Below are 18,764 nucleotides of genomic sequence, written 5' to 3' on the forward strand. Positions count from 1 at the left end.
GGCAGGTGCTGGTGCTGTGGCCCTTTTGGACCCCATGGCCGTTCCACCAAGCCCTGGGCTGGGCTCCAGATTTCTGTTGGCTGCCTTGGAAAGGTGGGCTGCCGCAACATCCTCTATGGCCCAGGAACCTCTGTGAGGCAGGGGAGGCCAAGATCAAAGCCACCAATGAGACCAGGGCCAGTACAGCCCCCGGCACCGTGCAAGAGACATCGGGCAAGGAGGCAAAGAAGCTGGACCTCTTCAACCAAAAGGTCTGCTCTACCAGAGGGCTCCAGCTTCAGATTGCCAACCAGCAAGCGGTCCTCAGCAGCTACAGTTTCAATTCTTGGAATACTATAAGTTTAAGGGGTTGCTCCCAACTGAATCCCAGTCAGAGGTTGGGGCCATCATGGAAAATGGCAAGGTTATAGCAAGGACCTCCTTGCAAGCCATACTTGACTCCGCGGACTCGGCAACCTGCACAATGTTGACCGCTATAGCCATGTAAAAGAGCTTGTGGCTGCAGGCTTCGGGCCTCCAGCACGAGGTCCAACAGACAATTCAGGATTTGCCCTTCGATGGATCAGGGCCATTCTCAAAGAAAACGGACTCCCAAGTTCCACAGTCTCAAAGACTCATGAATGACATTTTAAAATCTGGGGCTCCATTCACCAGACCCCCAAAGGAAGCATTTCAAACCTCAGGTTCCCCCACACTTCTACCGTATTTATTCTAGACAGGATAACAGGAAGCAGGGCAGAAATAATAGGAGGTGGCCATTTCCGCCCTCTTTCAGCCAGAGCCAGGGCTTGGCAAAGCAGTCTTTAGACCCGAAGCAAAACTTTTGAAGATATGTCTTGGGGAAATGCACCAGACATAATCCTGGATCCTTTTCCCCTGTTTTGTGAACCATCTGTCTCATTTCTACCATACCCAGGCCTGGATCATGTTGAACTAATGGGTCTTACAAATGGTAGAATTGGGATATTTTCTCCAAATCTGTTCCCCGTCCCTCTTCAGGGACCCTTCTCATGAACAGCTCCTCATACAGGAGGTGCAAACTCTGCTAGATGATGGAGCAATAGAGGAGGTCCCTCAGGAATTCTGGGGCAAGAGATTTTTTTCCCAATATGTCCTAATCCTGAAGGCCAAGGGTAGAGTCAGGCATATTCTAGATCTGTGAAACCTCAACATATTCATGAAAAAGCTGAAGTTCTGCATGGTCTCAATGGCTTCCATTATCCCTTCCCTGGATCTGGGGGACTGGTACGCTGCCCTCTACTTGAAGGATGTATACTTTCACGTGTTGATAGTCCCATCCCACAGGCGGTTCCTCCATTTCATGGTCAACGCCACCCATTATCAATTTATGGTTCTCCCCTTCGCGCTATTGGTGGCTTCTTAGGTGTTCACCAAGTGCATGTCGGTTGTAACTGCCTTCCCGAGGAGGCAACAGGTACAAGTACTCCCATACCTAGATGACTTGCTAATCAAAGGCCATACCAGAGCTCAGGTGGAGGAGCAGGTGACCCTGGTAAGATCAACTTTTACAGGCTCGGACTGATACTGTATGTGACACATTCAACTCTAACCTCCCACTCAGAGGAATAAGTTCATTGGAGCTCTACTAGACTCAAGTCAGGCCAAAGCATTCCTTCCAGAATCGTGTTTTCTGATCATGAGTGCCATCAAAGAGGACTTACAATAATACCCCACTACTACAGAGCAAAATTGGCTGAAGCTGCTTGGTCGTAGGGCTTCTTGTATGTATGTAGTTCAGCATGGAGACCGTGGCTCGGACCTCTTAAGGCCTGGCTGGCCTCAGTATACAGGCCAAACGGGACTTTCTAGACAAGATAGTCATTCCTCCTCCTGTAATTATTGAGTCCTTCTTGTGGTGGGTCAGCCAGCAAGTGGTGTGTGCAGGAGTACCCTTCTTCAGGCCCCAGCTCTCGCTGTCTCTAGTCATGGATGCAATGGGATGGTGAACACACCTAGGAAGACTCGGAACTCAAGGTCTCTAGTCCCAGGCAGAGCTCCCTGACATGGATGTGCAATGAAAGTTAAGAGCAGTTCACTCTGCTTGCCAGTTGTTCCAAACCCATCTGGAAGAAAGATCTGTGTTGGTATTGACTGACAAAACAACAGCGATGTTCTATATAAACAGACAGTATGGTGCTTGCTCCTCTTCCCTGTGCCCCAGGTTCATGGAGGATAGGTCCATCAACGGCTATTTGCGAGGCTGGGCAGGGATGGTGTTCCTATCCTGTGTTTGCCAGAAGCTTGGAATGGGTGGCAGGGGATGGATCACTTGATGATTACCTGTTCTGTTCATTCCCTCTGGGGCATATGGCATTGACCACTGTCGGAAGACAAGATACTGGTCTGACCCAGTATGGCTGTTCTTAAGTTGCAAGGTGAAATTCTTCCAAAGGTTTTTAATACATTGCTGACCAAACTTTCAGGCCCGGATCTGCTCCCAAAGGCCATGGCTGTTTTTCATCATCTTAGATATTTATGCCTATCAATTTTATAGTTCAGTCACCCTTTGAAATGCATTTTCCTGCAAATTACCCCTAGGGAAAGTTCTTGCAAGCTGAGAGCAAGAAGGGAGGAGGCTTCAGGCTGTTTCTCTTCTCCTGTATATGCTGCAGTGCAGATTTTCTTTATCTTCTTTCTTTCCCCTCTTTCTGTCTGAGGATTCTGTTTACAGCCTATATGCAAACTGAGGTGCACACAGATCTCATTAAGACCTGCTTGACTAGTCCTTCCTACATGGGGCTGCATGGTTCGAACATGTGCCACAGCATAATTCAGGGAGAATTCATAACTCTACATATAATGTTGCTGCATACATTCCACCATGATGATATTGACCGTCATATGATTAGTTTTCAAATTATACCTCCCAAAGCATATTTTGTGCAAGACTATTACAGTAGAATGTAAGGTGAGAGTACAGGATGCTTTGAATCACACCCATGTATAGTCAGCCCTTGGCATATCTGTTGAGACTGTCAAGAGATGCCAGTTGGAATATGGGCTTCAGTCTACTAGGAATTTTAGATACATTCCATCAGCTTGTTTCATATTAGCCACTGAGAAGCTGTCAGATTATACTTCATTAGTACTGACCTGTGCCAAAAGTGGTATCCTCAAAGTGAAGTATCCTGTAGCTAATTAATTACTAATCCTGTGAATCATCCAGTTTTTTTATTGAATAGCATTCTCAGTGATCAGCTATTTGAGTAGTTTAATATACTGTCTGCTCTTGAAAATTGGGGTAAAAGCCTTTTGATGTTTCTTTCTCTCTTCTCTTTTTAGCTCTTAATAAACCCTTTCCAGAAGTACTTAATGCTGCATTAGTCATTTTGGGCCTTTTTCCAAATATTTGATCATACATGCAGATAGGAAGTCTGGCATGCATCTGTTTTGAGTACCTGACTGGTATATACAATGCCAGTACACAATGCTATAAGCTGGGTGTTTGTGATTGTCATTATTATTACTTTGCTATGTGCATCACTGACAGCTATGAGGTTGGCATGGGAACTGAATGCACTGCAAGCTCCCATTACAGAACTGTCAGTTTTAAAAGCTGTTAAACTAATCTTAAGGTGAAAACTATAAAGTTCACACATAAAATGAACAAGTTTTTGCTAAATTTCCTAAATACATATAGAATTTCTTCTTGATGTTTTGAAATAACCAGTTTTATCAGGTTAAACGAGATCAATGAAAAATGAGCTCTGTTTGGCCGGTCTTACTCCTTATTAACAGTTTATTTCAGTAGCACCCAGAGGCCTCCATCTTGATGGCCCCATTGTACTAGGTGCTGTAGGAACACAGAAGAAAACATGGGGCAAATCCTGGTTGTCTTCTAATTAATGTGAGTTTTTGCCAATGACTGACCTCACTGCAGACAGGATTTCTCCCATGATTTAAGCCCTAAAGAGTTTACAGTCTAAATGGACAAGAAAAACAGAGTATGTCTACACTGCATACTAAGCCCAAGATCCTCTTCCTTCCATACATAAATCAGGCAGACTCGGGTCAGCAGGCACTCAGGATCCGGATCCTGGGATCCTGCTAACGGGGTGGGTCAGAGCCTGTGTCCTACTGTGACTTGTGTCTTACTGTGACTTGAGTCCAAGCCCTGTCATTTTGTGATGTGGTTGCAGCTCAAGCTGCAGACCAAAGTCAGAAGGTCTATGTAGTGAGGTACGGATGTGTTAGCATGTCTGAGAGACCCGGGCCCAGTTTACAATGTAGTGTGGACACTCAAGCATTGGCGGTATGATGGTATGGCGACGCTGCTTTAGATGTCCGCAGCTAGCCTGTACCCGCTGACTTGTGCTACGGGGCTCAGGCTAGGGGGCTTTTTAATTGCAGTGTAGATGCTTGGGCTCTAGCATGAGCTCTGGGACCTCACAAGGTCCTAGAGCCCAAGCCCCAGCTGGAACCAGAACTTATGCACCAGGGTTAAACAGCCTGAGCCCTGAGAGCCTGAATCAGTTGGAACAGGGCAGCTGCAGGTTTTTTAACTGCAGTGTCAACATTCCCTTCATCACAAGCCTGGGCTCTGCAGACCTGGGTTTACGGTGCTGTGTAGACATGCTCCTAGTAATGGACAAAATCTGTGCAGAATGTCAAAGGCCTATATCTTCCTAGTACCTGTGCGGTAGTTTCTCCCCAAACCATCCCCTTATCCCTCATGTTCTCCCCTCTGTCCAAGTGTCTCAGTGCCTGGCTAAGCAGCCTTCTTCCATTTAGACCACACCACAGAAATGGACTCAGGCTCTGTATGTGTGAAGGGGGCATGGTGGGAAAGAAGCAGCCAATAAGTAGGTGCCTATTGAGTGACTGCAAGGGTCTGGTAGTGTTACCACAAGTCTCCTTGTGTGTGGGCAAGCATGGACCCTTTGTGGAGCACAGGGAGTGTGCATTTTCCCCAAATCCAGCCCCTTCATGTGGTGTAGAACTGTGCTGGTTCCATCATTGGAGACACACTGTCATGGCAGTGGGTGGGGAATGACAGGCATGTGACATCACATATTACAATTGTATAAATACTATTATCAATATTGCTGGCTGTTTGTATTACAATGTTACCTACAGGCCCTAAACAGACTGAGGTCCCATGCTGCTAGGTCTTCCTGGGACCTAAAGGAAGAGAGTACCTGCCTCAAGGAGCGTGTAATTTTAGTTTATTACAGTATAGAAAATTGGATTACAGAAATAAGAAAGAGTAAGTGAAGACAAGTAATACAACCATGTTGCTGACAGTAACCATAACTATCTAAAATGGCTTCCAATGAAGGGAGTGGGGAGAGGGGGAAATTCTTTATAAAATAATCCCTGGTGAAAATGCAGAGCAGATGCATCAGTTTGGGTTTACCACCACATAATTAGAAAGTGACAGAAGAGGAGCTTCCAGTGACCTGTTTGCCCCAAACTCATGAAGATAGTTAAATAAATAAATAATTCCTGTGGTTTATTTTCTATATATTCTGGATATATGCATGCATGTGCATGAAATTGTAAAAGCACTGTCTCATCATTTACATAAGAATGTATCCATTTAATAAAAACATATTTAAGAGAAATATATTTGTTTCAAAGGGGTTTGGGTTTTCTGTTTTGGTTGTTTTTTTTTGCTGATGAATAATGTCAATAATATTCCTTGTGGCTGCTACCTGAAATGGTATATCTAAAGAAGTATTTGTGTTACAGGAGACCAAAGTGGAGGAAGTGGAGGAAGCTGAAAATAAAGCAAGCCCTAAATCAACCAGACTAACCAAACAACCCTCAGAAGATAATGAAGTGTTTGGTATGTATCTGAAGAACTGGAAAATAAAGTTTGCACTGTAGCACAGTTTAAGCCAACAGTAGTGTGCTATTACTATGTAAAGAATTTATTCATATTCTTTCATGCTTACAGATCTTTCTTATAATAAACATTTTCTCCTACTTTAAGACTGTGATTAGGAAAAGAAACAATGGTTTTGTGGCAGTGTAAGTCCATTTAAAGCCAGTGATGATGATAGTGTGGAGAAGGACGTCAAAGGTTTTCAGCCAATGGATCTGTGGGCAGCACTGCTTTCTAGAGCAGGAACCTTAGGAATCTGGGGAAATTAAGGCAGCCTTACTGCACCAGTTTTAAGAATTTTGGACAGTTCTAACTAATTGTGAAATGCAGCATGGAATTCATTATTCCCAGGGTGCAAAAGGAGTAGAAACTGAGTAATTTAAATTTCTTTTACTAAATGCGGAAACGATGCATTTGAATAATTTAAACCTGCAGTGGATAAAATTAATTTTCAGAGTCAATTCTTCAGTCCACTGTAAAGTCCTCTGAAGACAGGTACATCAGTTTTCAGGGTGTATTACTGCCATGGATGCTCCCAGCTTTCCTCTTCTATTCTATCTGTAGTTTCTGGGCTTCCCTAGAGAGTTTCACCTGGGGGAAAAAAAACATGCAAGGAGGGGTTATTATAAGAAAATGAATTCTGTCTCAGTGTATGTTTGGTTCTCTCTATACTTGTTTATTGACAGAACAGCTGCAAAATTAATGCTGTGTTCCTATCATCTTAGTTTAAGAATCCCCTATAGCCCTTGTAATGCTTGTGCAGTCCAGTAGTGTGCATGTCTGTCTTACGTTTAAGTTAATTTTGTCACACGCTTTCAAGCCATTCTATTGGGGCTGAGACTTAGTGCTGATGAGTCAGTCATTGCTGGCTTACTAGGGATATGAGAGTAGTGCTGAGTGTGTTCTAGTGGATTCAAGAGAACTCCTTGGAATAGGTCTGCACGTGAGATGCCTGGAAAATGTAGATAATAAAATTAGCCTCACCTGTAGCTGAAGGAAGAGATTTCTGACCAAAGCCTCTTGTATATTCCACATAAATCAGTGAGTTAAAAAGAGCTGGCTGCACCCTTTAGTTTAAAGATTTTTTTTGTATTTATTCAGGTGTCAGCTGTTTGGTTTTTTGTTCCCCCCTTTTCCCCACCCCAAGAATCAGTCAGCTTATTGTTATGCTTAAGCCAAACACTGAGAGCACCCAAAATTACCAGTTGATACTTTTGAAATATGTATGCACCTGGCCAAGATGTTTCCAAAAGAATCAGGTAATTTTGGGGTACCAAAACTTTTGTAGGCCGATCTTTGAGGTACCTTGAAGGATCCTGATTTTCAGAATTGCTGAGCACCTGTCCTCTGGAATTTGGGCCTCCTGAAGATGTCTGTTGATGGACATCTGAAAACCTGAAGCATCCAAAAACCACTAGTAATTTCTGAAAATATTGGCTGTATATCTTGAGCAGAACTTCTGTTCTAAAAAAATGCATTCAGTTGTATCTTTCTTGTTCTGTTTAGATCTATATTATTGGTTGTTTGCCTTTATTTTATTGTTTGTATAAAGGCATAAGTTTGAGTGACTTGCAACTCTCATTTAAATGATCTTCCCAATGGCCCCTCATTTTCTACATGTATCTCTTGCACTTGTGGACCTGTTATAAACAACTGTAGAGTCTTTGGAAATTTTTGCTGCCCCAAGCAGCCAAAAAAACAAACAGACAAAAGTTGCGATCGGCGGCACTTCGGCCGCAGCTTTACCACCGCTGCTTCATTCTTCGGCAGCAGGTCCTTCCCTCCGAGAGGGACTGACGGACCTGCCACCAAAGAGCCGGACCTTTTGGTTGGCCTCCCCAAGCACCTGCTTGCTGCGCTGGTGTCTGGAGCTGGTCCTGGCTCTATTGAATTCATTTGATTTCATGAATACATGAACTTCTGCTATTAGGGAAGAAGTGTGAATTAAGGGAAGCAGCATGGTCCATAGGGGACTTGACTGGGAGCCAAGAAACCTGGGAGGTATGCTAGTTCTGCCACTGACCTTTTGTGTGAATTTCACTCAACCCTTTGCCTTCATTTCTGCTCCGACCATTGGTCTGTCTCCTCTATGTAAACTCTTCAGGATGGGATAGGAACCGCCTTTTATTATACATTGGAGCCATAATCCAGTTGGGCTGTTCACACTGGCCAGTTGAAGGCAAACAATGCTGCCTTCAAAGGCTGGACTGGCAGCACCTCTTGTGTGTTTCCCAGAAACTTTGGGGAAAAAAAAATTGCCAGACAGATTTCCTTCCTTGGAATTATATAGTAGCATGATTCCTCCCTGCACCTTCCCAATGTAGACCAATTTCTAAAATGCATAGTACAGTTCTTAAAAATAATGATAAAAAAGACAAAACCTTAGGGTGTGTTTTCCCTGTGTTTGTCATTCTGTGTTTTTAAATATTTAGGTTAGACTCCCACAATTTATCTAACCTTTTATTTCTTGCCTGTATATCATACTAATCAGAATAATAGAAATGTAGGGCTGCAAGGGACCTAGAGAGGTTTTCTAGTTCAGCTCTTTGCATGGAGGCAGGACCAAGTATACTTAGACTATCCATGACAGGTGTTTGTCTAATCTTTAAAACCTCCAGTAATGAGGATTCCCTTGGAAGCTTATTCTATAACTTACCTTCCTAGTTAGAAAGCTGTTCCCACTATCTATCCCCCTTTGCCATGGATTAAGCTGGTTTTGTCTTCTCTGTCTTCAATGGGAGGGATAGCTCAGTGGTTTGAACCTTGGTCTGCTAAACCCAGGGTTGTGAGCTCAGTCCTTGAGAGGGCCATTTAGGGAACTGGGGTAAAAATCTGCCTGGAGATTGGTCCTGCTTTGAGCAGGGGGTTGGACTAGTTGGCCTCCTGAGGTCCCTTCTAACCCTGATATTCTGTGACTTTGAGAACAGTTGATCAAGTCCTCTCTGTAACAGCCCTTAACATATCTGAAGACTGTTATCAGGTCCCCCTCAGTTGTCTTTTCTTAAGATTAAACATGACCAGTTTTTGTGACCTTTCCTCATAAATCAGGTTTTCTAAATTTTTTGTTGCGTATTATGTGAATGAAGGACTGAATTTTAGTTTTAATACATAGTCTTGCATTTGAGTGTTTGCTTGGAGGGACCACATGGCAGCAGGAGCCCCATAGGAGCTTTGACAGAAAGCTTCCTCCAAGGGAGTTTGAACACCTTTGCCACATTTTTAAAGGGTGCAGCATGTAACTCCTAGCCAGCTCTCTTCCCCCATGGCCTCAGCCTCATGCTACCATTTCTATCACCTATAGCAGTGATCCACAAACTGTGGGGTGTGCCCCCCATAATGGCATGGAGGAATGTTTTGGGAGGGTGCAGTGGGGCCCGGGCCAGCTCCCATTGGGGTCAGGAAGGGAGCACCACCCAACCCTGCTCTGCCCTCAACTTTGCTCCATCCCCATCCTCTAGCCACAGCCCCACTCTCCAGCTCCGGCCCCAGCCTTGGCCCCTGGCTCCTAGCCCAGCTGCCGGCCCTGACCATGGTGGCTGTGGCTCTGCTTCCAGCATTGCCCAGTGGCCTTGGGCCCACCCCCAGCTCCAGCCCTGGCCTTGGCTCCCTTACCCTGGCCATGCCCCCTCTCCCGTCCCTGGATCCTGACTGTGACTCCTGGGGGAGGGAGGGTGCAGAGAGGAGTCGGGGTGGCACAATGTGAAAAGTTTGGGGACCACTGACCTATATAAAGAGGCTACCACAACTGCTGGCTCTAGGATTAAACAGTAGCACTGATCCCTTGTGGTTGACCCCTCCAGGAATGAATGGGTGGGACTCCCCTTCCACTTCCTCTCGTTTGTACACAAAGGAGTCACATTCTGACTTCAGGCAAGTCATTCTGAAATCAGCCACAAGAGGGCAGTACTTGCCTTTCCCCTGGAGAGTCCAAGTTGACAATCGAATGTCATTTAAAGCATTGCATTAGCTGCGTGGAGTTGGTGTTCTAGGTACCCCTTTTCTAAAACAATACATATATTTAGTTACACTAGACCAGACAGCATTATATTTAACCTGGAAAGTAGAGAATATTCTATACCCTTTATAGCATTTGACATACAGGATTGTTAGGACAGAAAAGCAGTAATTTAAGTGAAGAGTTAAGAGAAACCTTTTGTGGCAAGTATCGGAGGGGCAGCTCTGTTAGTCTGTATCTGTAAAAGCAGCAAAGAGTCCTATGGCACCTTATAGACTAACGGACATATTGGAGCATGAGCTTTTGTGGGTGAATACCCACTTCGTCGGATGCAAAACGTCTATTGGTCTATAAGGTGCCGCAGGACTCTTTGCTGCCTTTGTGATAGTTCAAGCATTTTTGATTTTCCGTAAACCTTTTTTTCTCTAGAAGGTTCAGTTAGCTTGAATTTGGCTGGCCAAATACAACATACACTGAATTCTTTTTTTCATTGATCCTCGTCAGTTGGGCTTCAGACATGGGCACGGGATAAGAGACTGCACTGACCTCCTTGACTGATAATCCATTGCTGGGAATGGATAAGGTTTAGGTGTTCATTCCAGTTCTGTTACATCCGTTAGAACCATTTTGATATGAATGCCCATCAGGAGTCATTGATTCATTTTTGCAGAGCCCAGTGGTGCTTTACATTCCTTCCAGTCAGAAATTACTCTGAGTGATTATTCTTTATTCACTTATCTTATGGTAGTGCTGAAATGCCTCCATCAGCATTGGGGCCCTGTCGTGCTGAGCACTGATACATATAAATAGAGGTAGACATGGTCCATGTGCAGAGGGCTTACCGTACAGGTAGGGTGACTGCTCCAGCATCTGTTGTGGATGTTGCAGTTGTATATATATTGGCGTTCCAGAGCTGCAGGCTTTCAATGAACAGTGAGTCGACCACAATAGGGAAACTTTCAAAAATGCCCATAATTTAATGAGCATGTGGCTCAGGCAAGTTATGATGTCTCCCTGAAATGTTGACTTAAATGCTCTTTTTATGGTGATCTGCAGAGTTTCATCTTTTCATGCAAACTACTTAACATGTTGTATAAAGCCAGACTGAAAGCTATTTGGAGGTGTGCTACCCTGAGTACACCTATTCTGTTGCGCGCTCTCTATCTCTTTTTATATTCAACTTAGATAATGTGGTCTCTTTGTATTTGAGCCAGCCAATAAGAAAGCTATCTTACATGAAAGTTCAGTACACATAAGATGGGCGGGGTAATGGTAAACATATGGAGAAACTGACCAGGAAGTGACTACTCGCTCAAGTTCTAATGACTGAGTAGCCTCAGGGTCTTATTCAGGCCATACTCTTTAGGATTCCCAAGTGAAAGCAGTGGCCTAAAATGCCTTTAATCATTTGCTCTCCAGTATGACTCTCTGTGACATCTAGGCTAGACTGAGATGCATTGTACTGGTGGGTTTTCCCTGGGCCTCAGCTTGCAAAGAATTAGAATAGAGCGAAAACCAGAATTTCCATCTTGGGGAAAATTCTGATATTTTGCCATTTGTTTTCAATGTACTATGAAAAATCAAAATTTTGACATTTTTCCATAGAACAAAAAGTTTAAGAAAAAATTCATTTTGGAAATGTCGAAACAAAACATTTTGATATTCCTGAATCAAAACATTTCACTTGGGTTTGTTGCAAAAAATCAAAATGTTTTTTTTCCTAGTCAGTTCAGAATTAAACTGTATCTGCCTAAAATGCCATAGTGCCTCATTGGAGTTTTAGTCCAGGAGCCGCATTCCCCTAATCTTTCCTAAGGGCCAGGCTCCGTGGCTGGACTATATCTCCCAGGGTCCACTGTGATAATGTGACTCTTCTGTTGCCATATGGCTCTGTCAGAAATATTTCAGGGTCAAGCCTAACTGCAAAAAAATTTTCGTTTTGATGTTCCTCATGGAAAACCAAAAAATTATGGCACAATTTGAAATTTCACTAGGGAAAATTTCAATTTTATGGAAGCTACATGTTCCATTTAAAAAAAAAAAACAAAAAAATTTTTGACAGAAAAATTTCCAGTCAACTCTGCAAAGAACATGGCTGCCCACCTATGAAGTAGGGCAGCCTGATTATGTAAGCATGTAACACCCATTCTTCCCAGTGTGTACTACCTTCCTGTTTGTTTCTGGTACAATTTAAGGTATTTATATGTAAAACCCTACATGGTCTTGAGAACCGGCTCTATCTACAATGCTACTCCTTCCACCATGTGGCAATTACAGTTGTCTGGAATGTTCTTATTTCCTTTCTTTCAGGGCTAAACTCCAAGCCAGGTGGTAACACATTCTAAGAGGGGGATATGATGAGGTCTATAAAATGACTGATGTAGAGAAAGTAAATAAGGAAGTGTTGTTGTTTACTCCTTCTCATAACACAAGAACTAGTGGGTCAGCAAATGAAATTAATAGGCAGCAGGTTTAAAACAAACAAAAGGACGTATTTTTTTCATACTACACACAGTCAACCTGGGGAACTCTTTACCAGATGATGTTGTGAAGGCCAAGACTATAACAAGGTTCAAAAAAGAACTAAATAAGTTCATGGAGGATAGGGCCATCAATGGCTATTAGCCAGGATAGGCAGGGATGGTGTCCTTAGCCTCTGTTTTCCAGAAGCTGGGAATGAGTAACAGGGGATAGATCACTTGATTACCTGTTTTGTTCATTCCCTCTTGGGCACCTGGCATTGTCTGCTGTCAGAAGACACAATATTGGGCTAGATGGACCTTTGGTCTGACCCTGTATGGCCTTATGTTCTTATGTGTCCATCTCTGAAACACAGTCCTGCTTGAGCCTTACCAAAGCCCAAGTTGAGCAACTTTCTGGGTACAATACATAAAGATATGAGTGGTCATACTGGGCCAGATCAGTAGTCCATCTAGTCCAGTATCCTGTGTTCCATCAGTGGCCACTGTTGGATGCTTCAGAGGGAATGAACAGAGCAGGGCAATTATTGAGTGATCTGTGCTCTGTCATTAAGTCTCACCTTCTGGTAGTTAGAGGCTTAGGGGCATCCAGAAGATGAGGTGCCATCCCTGCCCATCTTGGCTAATAGCTGTTGATGGACTGTTGCCCACAACAGTAGATTATAAGTACTTCTTACACATTAGCAAACTGGTTGACATAGTACACCCACAATTTGGAAATATAATGCATGCATAAAATGTGTTCACAAGATTCTCATGTCCACACTTCAGCTCTTAAAAGAAAACCCCAAAAAGAGGAGACCAGGGGAATCCAGCAGTATACGTTAACCTACCTGAACAAATCCATTTATCTGTGGACTATGTTGTTATCATGTACTGGACAAAAGCTATGAGGTTATTGCAGTTCATATTGACCTTTCTGGGAAGCTTGTCTTATCGATTGTAAACATAATCAGCCCTGGAAAACAAGCTGACACTCTAATGCCAAGTGATGGCAAGTTAACTCACAAATCTTCTGGTGAGACAACATATAGTTCTAAGCTAGATGTTATCATCATGCCACAATTATTTTACTTTGCTACATTATAAGGTGAATGTATACTGATGCTTGTATTCAAGTTGTCCAGACATTTCCACCCTAAAGGGTGTGAGGCTTTTTGATTGTGACTTTCACAGTTTTACCTTTCTGACTGAAATTTGACATATTTGCTCCCTATCAGAAACTTCTGAAAATTTAACTGAAAACAGTGGAGTCACTGTCAATCACAGAGAGAGTGGGAGTATGGGTACAAGGAGCAGAAACTGCAGACTTTCTGCCAGGAAAAAAAAATGCTTTGACTTTTTTTTCATAGCTCTTGTACCACAGTGGGAAGAGATGGAAAATAGAAATTTGGCACAGAAAGATTCTCTTCCTCATGGCTGCATCTATTAGTGCTTTAGTGAAAATGAGGTTATTAGAGTTTAAAAGCTAATTGACACATGGACATTAGTTTTAGTTTGCAATAAAAATAACATCCTGCCAGCATTCCATTGGCACTGCACATGCAAATGTGTAAACTGCACATGGGTAAACTGAGTGGAAATTTTTATTGAATAGACTTCCCCCCCCACCCCCCCAGTACTCCATTTAGATTTCTGCATTCATACATAAGGAGATCGATCAAAATTGGCTAGCCTCTAACTCTGCCTACCCAGAAAATGTATTTGTGCAAGCAAACAGCATTTGCCTTTGACTTGCCAATTCCATGTAGACATTCTGGTTTTGGTGAGTGCAGATGGTTTTCCATCAATACTACTGATGCATACATATAGTCTGTTTTGGAAAATGTGGCCTTTGTGACTCAGTCTACATAGTATTTGTTTAACTTGTCCATTTCTCAGGAAATTTTTGCTTTTAAAAAATATATTGCAGCCTTAAAATAAAATAGGGAATACTTAATTTTGCTTAGTAGAGACATACATATACGGGGATACTGATATCCAGAGATTTCGTTTTTGGTTACTTATTGTAAAGGGGACCTGCATAGGATATGATTGGTTAGTAACTGTGTCTTTCATGAATTCAGATAAAGTTCCAAGGACATAGCCAGATTCTCATCTGGTGTTCCTGGGAAGTGCTTGCAGGAATGGTAGCTCCACCTGCCTTTGAAATATGGCACCTTGCACCTCACTCCATGGTTCTATATTTGGTGCTCTTTGATTGGGTTCATGATAAATGGCACTTCTGTGATACTCTTGATGTTCAGAGGTTTTATGGGAAACATGGGTAGACACTGGAAACTACTCAATTCTCCTCTTTCTCCAAGAGTTTTCTTTGGCATAAAAGATTTTGTGCCAACAGTATATGAACAGTATTACTGTATTTCCAATGGGCCAGAAGGACTAAGGTTTAGAGAACTGTACCTGAAGAGAGACATCCAGCTGTCAGGAAAGACACACAACTAGTTAAGAGAGTTTTTTTTTAATATAAATATTTCTTTGTTCTGGTTTGACTCAATTGCTTGTTCAGTTGTGGCTCATTTGATGACTGTCTAATCTCCTGGAGAGTGCCCTATGCACAGATATGAACATGTTGACTTAATAGGCCAGATTTTTAAAAGAGGACTCTAATTTTGTACCTGCAATCAGTTGTGGGGACAAATAATTGTGAGCATAAATGATACAATAATTTCTAGATATCTAACTACCTGATAAGTAAATTCAGTCAGTTAGTGGTCCATAAGATTGCATTCAACCTCTGTTGATTTTGGACACAAAACTAGAGGCCAACCTGAAGGCACATAACAGTTTGACCCAGTATGATTTTCCTTCTCCATCTCTTACATTTTGCATGTATATTAGAAGTTTGTATCTATGATTAACTGAATATCCTTGGCAGTTCTTGCTAAACTCAATAGCATGTAGGGTTGTGAAGCAATTAAAAAAAAAATTAATCGTGCTATTAATCACACTGTTAATAATAGAATACCATTTATTTAAATATTTTTGGATGTTTTCTACATTTCCAAATATTTTGATTTCAATTGCAAAACACACAGTACAGTACTCACTATATTTTTTATTACAAATATTTGTACTGTAAAAAAGATATAGTATTTTTAATTTACCTCATACAAGTTCTATAGTGCAATCTCTTTATCATGAAAGCTGAACTTACAAATGTAGAATTGTCTACAACCCCCCTGCATTTTAAAATAAAACCATGCAAAACTTTTAGCACCTACAAGTCCATTCAGTCCTACTACTACTTCAGCTATTCACTCAGAAATACAAGTTTGTTTACATTTGCAGGAAATAATGCTGCCCGCTGCTTGTTTACAGTGTCTCCTGAAAGTGAGAACAGGGATTCACATGGCACTGTTGTAGCTGGAGTCACAAGATATTTATGTGCCAGATGTGCCAAAGATTCATATGTCCTTTCATTTTCAACCACTATTCCAGAGGACATGCGTCCATGCTGATGATGGGTTCTAATTGATAACGATCCAAAGCAGTGCAGACCAATACTTTCTTCATTCATGTGCCACCAGCAGAAGGTTGATTTTCTCTTTTGTTGGTTTCGATTCTGTAGTTTCTGTATTGGAGTGTTGCTCTTTTAAGACTTCTGAAAGCATGCTCCACACCTCATCCCTCTCAGATTTTGGCAGGCACTTCAGATTCTTAAATCTTGGGTTGAGTACGGTAGCTATGTTTAGAAATCTCACATTGATGCTTTCTTTGTGTTTTGTCAAATCCGTAGAAAAATTTTCTTAAAACTAATGTGTCCTGGATCATCGTCCAAGTCTACTATAACATCAAATATATGGCAGTATGCGAGTAAAACAGAGATGCAGACATACTGGTTTCCCCCAAAGAGTTCAGTCAAAATGTAATTAACACGTTGTTGTGTGTGTGTGTGTTTGTTTTTTAAATGAGCATCATCAGCATGGAAGCATGTTCTTCGGAATAGTGGCCAAAGCATGAAGGGGCATACGAATGTTTGCACATTCATGTGCCAGATATGCTAATACTGTCTACAAAGGTGCCATGCGAACGCCTGTTCTCCTTTAAGGTGACATTGTAAATAAGAAGTGGGCAGCATTATCTCCTGCAAATGTAAACAAATTTGATTGTTTTAGGGATTGACTGAACAAGAAGTAGGGCTGTTTTTGTTTTTAAGAGCAGTATGTAACCAAAAAAAAATCTACGTTTGTAAGCTGCACTTTCACAATAAAGAGATTGCACTATGGTACGTGTATGAGGTGAATTGAAAAATACTATTTCTTTTATTATTTTGACAGCATAAATATTTATAATAAAAATAATATAAAGTGAGCAGTCAAAAATATGAAATCAATTTCAATTTGTCTTCTGTTGTTTAATAGTGCAATTAAAACTGTGATTAATTATTTTTTTTAAGTAAATCACATGAGTTAACTGCAATTAATTGACAGCCCTAATACCATGAGCTGGGACCTGAGTCAAACCCCTGGCCTACACTGGGGGGGAGGAGTCAACCTAAGAGACACAAATAGCGTAGCTGAAGTCAGTGTATCTTAGGTTGACTTTACTGTCCTGGCCAGGTAGTGAGTGGATCGCTGCTGCCGTTCCTTCGTTGACTCCGCTTCCGCCTCTCACAAGCTGGAGTTCCAGAGTTGACGGGGAGCTTGTTTGGAGATCGATTTTGTCACATCTACACTAGACGCGATGAATCGACCCCCAATAGATCGATCATCAACCACCGATCCAGCGGGTAGTGAAGACCTGCCCATCCATGTCCATCATGGTTTAATGTGCACAATAGCAATACACTAAATTACTTATTCATTATTTTAATGCTTGCTACATAACTTACAATGTCCCTAGTATTTTTCCCCGTGCTTATTAAGTGTCTGTGTGTGTGTGTGTGAGAGAGAGAGAGAGCGCGCACGTACCAGGTTGTCCATAGGCACTTAAAATCCTGTTTTAATGGGAGAGAACATAGTGGTGCTAGCTGCATCTATAGGAGCCTTGCTGAAGTTGCACAGGAGACCATTGGTGTTGATTACAGCATATTAAGTAGACCAGCGATTTTTCAACCTTTTTGCATTTGTGGACCCCTAAACAATTTCAAATGGAGGTGCAGAACTCTTTGGAAATCTTAGACATAGTCTGCAGACCACAGGTTGAAAAACACTTTTCTGTGGTAACCCCTTAGATATAGCCTGCAGGCCTCCAGGATTCTGTGGACCACAGATTGAAAACCACTGAAATAGGACTAAAGCTAGACACTACATTCTCAAGAGGACATAGAGTGCTAGTGTTCTAGCAGAGCAAACCTCCTTGTATTTTCTTGAGTGCCAGGAAGATGTCCTATTTTGTTTGCTCAAAGGGAACAGGCTTCTTGTATTCTCTTCCCTTGCTCCTCAGCACCAGTGCAGGACAGGACATAATTTTGCATGTATGTGAATTAAAAGTACTGCTGAGTGAGGGGAAAAAAGACTACACAGGAATGAAAATTGGAGGCAACTTGACCACTGTCTCTCATCTAGTTTTCCTATGACCTTGAGTCACTATTCATTCAGAGGAGTAGAGTGTGAAATAGAGTCCAATATATGCCAAACTCATCTCTATTTTGTGAACTGAAGCAGCTTTTACCATTAAACTTGACTTTAATTATGTTGTGGACTCACTTTCTATTACAGAGTCTAGAAGAAAACAGGAATGAGTTTTATAATATGGATTATTAATAGTAATTATGTAGCTGCCATGACAGTAGCACCTAGAAGCGCCAGTTAAGTTTAATAGTTTTTAAAGCCAGGAGGGACTATTAAAATCATCTAGTCTGACCTGCATAACACAAGCCAGAGAACATCACCAGTAATCCCTTCATCAAACCCACAACTTCTGATTGAGGTGGATCATATCTTTCAGAAAGATATAGTCTTGATTTAAAGACTGCAAGTGTTGGAGAACCCACCACATCTATAGGTGAGTTTTCCAGTGGTCCATATCCCTGACTAAAATCTTTGTGCCTTCTTTACAGTTTGAATTTGTCTAGCTTCAACCTCTGTCCATTGTATCATGTTATGCCTCTGTCTTCTGCATTAAAGAATCTCAATTATCTCAAACTCCCCACATAAGTGCTTTCATTCACCTCTTAACTTTTCCTCTGAGGACTTCTGAGCTTCTTGAATCTCTCACTGTAAGGTGGGTCCCCATCATGCCTCCGTTATACTGGCCACTGTATACATACACAAATAGAATACCTGTCCCAAAGAGTTCACAGTCTAAAGAGACAAGAGAGACAAATGGAGCAAGGGAAAACAGAGGCACAGTAAGGTGAAATGCCCTGCATTAGGTGACAGGTCAATGACAGAGCCAGAAATAGAACCTACAGTTCCGTGCACCTCTGGTCCCGTGCACTATCCACAGGACCAAACTGCTTCACTGGAATCAAGTTCAGTATCACGCTTGTTCGTGGTACAGGATGTAGAAGTTTATATTTCTTGGATTTGTAATT

General features: G+C 42.1%; 1 protein-coding gene across 3 annotated transcripts in view; it reads left to right on the forward strand.

Annotated features, from left to right (window-relative positions):
• The window catches only part of MBP (myelin basic protein), a 170,106-nt gene that overhangs the window by 79,960 nt on the left and 71,382 nt on the right, over positions 1 to 18,764 (forward strand). For all 3 annotated transcript variants that reach the window (XM_030552607.1, XM_030552608.1, XM_030552609.1), the window contains one exon: positions 5,713 to 5,809. In XM_030552607.1, coding sequence (XP_030408467.1) covers positions 5,713 to 5,809 — 97 coding nt within the window. The remainder of the gene's footprint in view (positions 1 to 5,712; positions 5,810 to 18,764) is intronic.

The sequence above is a fragment of the Gopherus evgoodei genome, chromosome 2, assembly GCF_007399415.2.
Source record: "Gopherus evgoodei ecotype Sinaloan lineage chromosome 2, rGopEvg1_v1.p, whole genome shotgun sequence".
Lineage (NCBI taxonomy): Eukaryota > Metazoa > Chordata > Testudines > Testudinidae > Gopherus > Gopherus evgoodei.